General features: G+C 32.9%; 1 protein-coding gene across 1 annotated transcript in view; it reads right to left on the bottom strand.

Annotated features, from left to right (window-relative positions):
* The window catches only part of LOC118741536 (restin homolog), a gene marked incomplete at its 3' end in the record, with an annotated part of 232484 nt that extends 226104 nt beyond the window's left edge, over positions 1-6380 (bottom strand). The window contains 2 exon segments of the mRNA XM_036473534.1: positions 4733-5113; positions 6122-6380. Coding sequence (XP_036329427.1) covers positions 4733-5105 — 373 coding nt within the window.
* Between the last annotated feature and the right edge of the window lie 1269 nt (positions 6381-7649).

The following is a 7649-nucleotide window of genomic DNA, read 5'->3' on the forward strand; positions in this document are numbered from 1 at the left end:
GGTATCATATGAAAGAGGACTGAAATAGCTTTTAAACAGAAATAACGAACGACCTCTATTTGTATTTTTTTTTTTATAATTTAATACTAAAGAAATGCATATACCTGACACAAGGTTTGTTCTATAGTAATTAATTAACACTTTTTGTTGAAATATTTTTCAATATGTAGCTTTCCTCGTTTAGACATTTCAGTTTTAAAGCTATTTAAGTCCTCTTTCATTTGATACCAAACTTGTTTCATTTGGATAAGCGGTTTGTTTATTATCCGGAAGACTTTTATTTCGGAATAATATTCGCAACAACCCTGGTGTCACTGCATACCATTTTTTCTTAAAAAACGAGAGCTACAAATTGTTTCTTTCCACAACAAATTTACAACAAAAAAGCTACAATTAATTCCGTTGTGTTCAATATCTCAATTCTGTCGTCAATGGTGCATGGTGTCAAGTTAGCACTACATACTAAATTTTGTTCGAAAAAGGTCAACAAAATTTTTTTCAGAAAAACGAAAACTACAATTTTTTTTCACAACAAATTTTAAAGTTAAAAGCTACAATTAATGGCATAGTAACATATTGGATATCTCAATTCTTTCGACTAGGTGTATGGTGTCAAGTTAGCACTACATACCATTTTTTTTTTTTTTTAAATGAGAGCTACAAATTGTTTCTTTCCACAAAAAATTTACAACAAAAACAATACAATTAATGCCGTAGTTAATTTTTCCAATTTCGAAAAGTATAGTGCTAACTTAACACACGTAATTTGAGAAAAACACTTAAAAGGCAAAAATACCAATTTTTTCTTATAAAAAATAATTTAAACAAAAAAATGACTATTTTTAATATTTTTATTGAGCTTTGTACCACGATTGTTTATTAAGAAAAATTGAGAAAGCAACAAAGTTTATACGAATTTTTTAAAAATCAGTTCAAAATTTTCTGAATTATTAAGTTTTTAATTTTTCGAAGAGCTGACCTTTGACCTGTTATAGCCCCTGTAATATTTTCACAAAAAAAATTATATACCATATAAATACGAGCAAACGACGGACCACGTCTGTATTTTTACTTTTTTTCTTACATGCAATAATTAAAAAAAAAAATTTTACCAAAGGGTCAAATATCGAACTTCGAAGGCCCATATCTCCATTTCGGAGGCTAACTTCGAAAACCGGAGAAATTACTTTTTTTACTTATGACTCAGTCATGACTCTAAAAGTTGGTTTGTTCCAATACCCAGCCGAGTGCTGTACAGCGTTATTACAAAAATAAGATGCATATATAATAAATTTAAGAAAAATATATAAAAAAATCTAATAGTGGCGAAATATGTTGCCGATGTATTTGTGGATACTCAGGCTAAGAAATGCAAATACTTATTGCAATATTGTTACTTTGTGAACATTGAGGGGGCCATTTCAGGAATTTTTACTCCGACAAGATTTTCTTTTCGGATTTTCGACAGTAAAAATTATCGCATGCCGCCCTAATGTCTAATAATTACTGTTCTACTGGGTGTATACTTTGATGCAAAATTTAGTTATGTCACACATGTTAATTACGTTGTCTCTAAATCTTACTCGATGCTCGCGTTTCTACGGCGCAATAGTTCTTCGGTCTCAGATCCGTACATTTTGAAGCTTTTGTATTCGTCCATGTTAGAGTATGCCGCCTTTATATGGAGACCTTACCACCAAAAACATACAAATCGATTAGAATCTGTACAGAAGGCGTTTGTACGGTTCGCCCTACGCTCTCTACACTTCTCTGAACCTAAGCCTGAGTATAGCTCTCGCTGTCAGTTAATCAACCTAATGACACTGCACAACAGACGACTGATCAACCTCTTTTCTATTTGACATAATCTGTTAGGTAAAATTAATTTCGTAATGCTGAAAATGTTCTGGATTACAATTACAGTAATCGTAATCCTACGTAATCAAAATGTAAGCGTAATCATAAAGTGCCCATCTCTGGCATATGCGATATGCGATACCATACGCGATACGATACGCGATGCGATATGAAATGCGCGCAGTGCATATTAGAGCGATGCGATGCGCGACGCGACATGCGATGCGACACGCGATACCATTTTGTGATAGCTACACAAATTTTTGTGCCCTTATAAGCTTGTAAATGAGTTAAATGAGTTGCTTCTCAACCGAGTTTAGACCTTTCAAATGATGGGTCTATGTTTATACATATCTATAAACTTTTAAAAAATTTAAGAAAAAAGTATGTTTAAGATCGAGTAAAACTGATGTTTATTTTTAGAAAGTCGGCTAAAAATTAAATGAGATATTCAAATTTGCATTACAAATTATTTCAGAATATTGCGTTCACTACAAGGAGAAATCGGTGAAAGCTGAATTAAAAAAAAAAGGTTAAGCAAAAATTTTTGAGTTGTATAGCCAAAAATATTCTTTTTCTCATGAAAGGTTGAATAACTTTTCTCCGATTTTTTAAAGTAAAAATGACTATATATTAAATGTTAACTTTGCATCAATTCAGGAGTAGTATAGTTGCTTTATAAAATAGTGCGTGAAAACTTTGCCAAACTTAAAAAAAAAAAGAAAAAAATGAACACAGAAAATACACACTGATCTCTTAAGTTTTCTAGAAGTGTATTACATATATCATTTAAAGGTCTAAACTCGGTATATGGTCAACTGAGTTACAAGCTCATAAGTGCGGAAAACCGGTTTTTAACAGTAAATCAAGATTGTGTGATACAAATTTCGTATCTCGATTCTTACTTCACTCGGCAAAACCTACCTGAAAATAAACATGACTTACCAGGTATTTTTACTTCCTTTTTTTTTGTAGCATTGTGTAATAGAGCACACAAATTGGTACTTTCTCTATTTAATTCAAAACTTATTAAATTTAATAAAATAACACTCAAGAAAAAAAGCATATAAAAATATAACGAATAATCAAAAGTAATTACCTACATACATACATAATTTTTTAGTATTTGATATTATATCTGATTTCTTCTTTTAATGGTAAATGAGATGATTATTTCGTAATTGTTTCTAAGTACATTGATTACTATTTATTTGAATATTTGAAACAAAATAGTTAATCATTAACATTTAAACAAACACCAAAGATGTGAAAACAAAGGCAAATAAACCATCACGAAAAATATTATTTTGTGCATTTACCTGTGTCCTTGACCTCAGACGCTATATTTCACCATGCCAAACTAGTCATGTCTGTTCTACAGTAGTTTTTTTTGGTATAGTTCCATAAACATTGTTTTTTTTTTATTAACTCGACTAAAAAAAATTGAGGTCGATGCTTCCGCCTGCGAAACTACCATGCTTATTGCAAAAAATGCCGCGCAATACTAATCTCACCCAGTGATCGGAGTTCAAAAAAAATTTGTGTGGTAGAATCTGGAAAAAAATGTGGTAGATTTCAAAGAAATGTGGTAGATCTCAGGTTCTGAATCAAACTTTGTACAAAATTTTTAAAATTCTGCAAGGTTTCACCTGACTTGCAAACATTTTAATTAGAATCTACAAAAAAAATTTATTTTAGTATAATAAAGTACAAGATTGAAGTTGCTAAAAATTGCGTTGAGTTTTGGCAATTTTTTTCCTTGACAGTGTAAAGCTGTTCCTTCCATAGCAAGATATTTTTCAAACATATTTTAAGAGATTTCTGCAAACTTACGGAGTGCTGCTAGGTTTTCTTTTTATCACATCACGATGTAGAAACCGCTACTTGGGATTTGCCGGTTTTGACAATTCTCAAGTAAAATTAAACAACGCCTTAGAAACTTTGGATGCACTGAAATTTGCTAATACTTTCACAAAAATCGCTGTTTTTTAACATTTTCGCCATTAATTCTTTTTACAAATCATATATTTTGCAATTTAACACAATACAACCACGTTTCCTGTCGACAAATTTATTATTGAGCAAATTTACTATTTTACAGTTTATTTATCCTTCCATTCGGCTTTGCTGTAAGTGTATGTTGGGAAATTTCTGCTAAAAAAATTAAGAAAACTATGTCGACCAAAAATGAAACTACTCAAAAACGCGAATATGTGGTAGATGTCAGACCTTTTTTGGTAGATGTGGTAGATGCTCAAAAAAGTGGCAGATCTACCACACTGTGGTAGAAGTCCGATCACTGATCTCACCTCGTTCAGAAAACCTTGTCGCACGAGCGATACGCTTGCAATATTAGTTGCGTTCCAGATGCTTCACGATATTCACGATTTGCAGGAACAGCAGTTTTCTCCATTAATAAACCTTATGGAAGGTGGTCACCTGGAACGACTTCCTGTAAAAACCTGCAAATCGTGAAGCATCTGGAACTCAACTATTATATCGCAGAGGTGTCGCTGTCGTGCAAGTTTGCATAGTTTTCATCGTTTCCTACCAATTCCCACGTACTCAGCATGCCGATGTTGCATTCATATCGTATCGCGTATCGTATCGCATATCGCATCGCATATCGTATCGCTCTAATAGGCAATTTACATGATTCAACTTTCGCAGGCGATTAGTTGAATAAAAAGTTGAACGAAAGTAGGCAACTTCATTGAAAGCGATTAGTTGGAAGGACGTTTACACCTGCGATTGTTGCTTTCAACTAAAAATCGCCTGAAAAATCGCCTCACGTGCACCGTGCCTTAATTGTAGCTTTTATATTGCGAATTCGTAGTAGTAGTAATACTTATATATACATATATATGAAACTTACCTCTTGGTGGTGGTCCGGATTTTGGGGTTGCGTGTGAGCAGCATAGACGTCCAATTTTAGAAGTACCGCCCGTCGCATCGCCACTGTAGTTAGTTGGCGCCCGCAAACGGCTGGTCGGCCCACCGGTAATCGATGAAGCCGGCGTTGAAGACGTGGATGATGCGGCTGTTGTCGTTTGTGTGGGCGCTGCTATCGATTTTGATTGAACGGCTGTGATTTTTGATCCCGACGATAGTGCCGCACTATGTGCTGCTGATTTAGAATCGACATCTATGGTTTTCAGTTCTGACACGGTACCGTCAGCGGAAGGCTCAGTTTCAGATAGCGGCAACAATGGAGGAGGCATTTCCCCCACATTATTATTCTCACTCATTTTTGGCACTTTGTATATATCGGAATATTATACGCTAATTTTAGTTATTTTTAACTTTGGTTACTTCTTGAAATACATATGAATATATGAAAAAATTGAAGGAATACGAATAGTGAAATGAAAAGTATACAAACATGTATTTCCAAGTGTTTAAATAAGAATATTAAAAATTTTAAAGCAATAAATATATTAATACTCACCCTAATATATTGAACAGTTAAGACAGTTTTAAATGAGGGACTAGTGCTTTTTTGATATCTGTTTGTTTACAATACTGAAGTAGCACCTGAAGTAGTACACTAATGTACCCTGGGCTTTGGTATTTTCTTCAAACTCTGTTGGAACGTTGCAACCAGATGCCAGAAAAGATAGGAGATATTATCCAGCAGTAAGGGCAAATAAATTAAAAGGGACCATAGATTATCACCAAAGGAAACAAGGAGCGAATAGATGTAGTTGAATAATAAAGGTATGCAAATTTCCAGATTTTTAATTTATAAACCACTTGATATAAACAATTTTAATCACAAGGACTGGTTTGCTACGAAGCAGGAGCACAAAGCACACTCGAAAATAAACAATTTGCGCCTTTTTGTGTTGAACTATTGAGGATTTGACTTGACTTTACTTCAAGTTGGAAGAGATTGTGAATTAATTATTATGTTAATTAGCATTTAGCTTTTTTAATTTTACACAATTCAAGTCAGATTTTGGCACTTATTGATTTGATTTGCAACCACGTTGATTTCACTACTTCACTTATTTCATTTATAAATTTAATATTTTTTATTTTTTAGATTAATGAACAATGTTATTTTATACACATATTGCTTATAATTTTTCGGATGCCGATGTATTTTTTTATTTTTAAATTAGCTTTCCTTTGCACTGGTTTTTACGTTTCTCATTCTCACAATTTTCGCGACTTCAATCGGCGACCTAATGCTTTTATCTGGCACGAGACTGTATTTTAAATCGTCGTATCTCGGGCTTAATTTGCAATAAAAGTAACTTACGTAATCTAATAACAATAGAACATTTTCCGGACGCTCAAATTCGCGAAATTACCTAAAATTAACTTGCTTCACTTGCCGTTGAAAAGAAAAATCGGTCAATAATGCAAGAGAAAATGTAACTGGAAAACATCCGACAGGCGAAATTGTTTCCGTTTTTGACATTTTGGGTTTTTACATACGTTTCACAGAGAACGTGACGTATCAATATACGTTCTCTGCGTTTCACTACGGCATTCACAATAAATATTTGTCATATTTGTGCAAAAGCCCTTGGCTTCCAAACTGTGAAACGGTATCTTCACACGAACAAAAATTACATGATATCAGACCATGATTCTTTTTTTTTTTTGAACTAAACAATGCCCATAAGCATTAAAAAATAGTAAGGAACTTTTATAAAAAGTCCTTAAAAAGCCAGGTTATCCTTGTAAATTAATTATACGTTTCAGCGAAATACCAAATGCGGAAGCAGCACAAGCACACAAATTTTTAACATATTGCCATCCAGAAGCAAAACGTAGTACTGCCATATAAATACTTAAAAAACTAAACTTTACTAAAATCTTATAGTTCTTTTTAATATGTATATCTTTCTTTTTTTAAATATATTACCATTTTTTAAATTAATAATTTTTAATTCATTTTATTTAAAAATTTCCCCTTTTCCAATTCAAATACTTAACTTTTTTTTAAATTAAAAAAATTATCTACCTTTTCTCTTAATTAATATCAATGTTTAATTAAGAATAATATCAATAGTAAAGTACATAATCAACGCTTGTGTTGTTATAACCTTTTATAAACTGGATAACTATAATCGTAATTATAGCACTGAATGGAGTTCTCTTAAATGTAAATTTTAAATTTAAAAAAATATCCTTTGTAAGATTATATTTTTATAAAAAAAAATGAATGTTGTGAATTTATTAAGTGAAGGCCGCCTACGCAGAAAGAAGTTCTGCCACTCCTCCTTGGCAACACAGAAAGGAGAATTCTGCGTAGTAAAGGTTGTGATACCTAAACGCGGCCGAAGGCCGCCTACGCAGAAAGAACTTCTGTCACTCTTCTTTGGCAACACAGAAAGAAGAATTCTGCGCAGTAAGGGTAATGATCCCTAAGCGCGGCCGAAGGCCATGTACGCAGAAAGAAGTTCTGCGCAAATTCTCACCGTGCTGAATATTCATATGCACAAGAAATGTTATATAAAAATCGAGTAATTACAAACAGAATTACATAAGGAAATAGACTTGTTAATGGGCGCATTCTTATATACATACCGGAAATATAAACGCAATCTAAATTTCATTTCATTTCTTTAATCGTAAAAAACTTAAAATCTTCCACATTTATGGCAGCTGGCATCACTAATTACAACCCTTTCTGATAATAATAAATTGGCAACACCAAGCACCTCCATGTTTTGGTTTCAACTAGCAGAACATGGTGAAATAATAATAAGGTGTTGTCACTTAGGGGGTGGTTGTTGTAAGTTTGGCAATTTCGGCATACCAGCGTTACAGTAATGCCT

Source organism: Rhagoletis pomonella, unplaced genomic scaffold (assembly GCF_013731165.1).
Source record: "Rhagoletis pomonella isolate Grant_MI unplaced genomic scaffold, Rhpom_1.0 Rhpom_scaffold_00006, whole genome shotgun sequence".
Lineage (NCBI taxonomy): Eukaryota > Metazoa > Arthropoda > Insecta > Diptera > Tephritidae > Rhagoletis > Rhagoletis pomonella.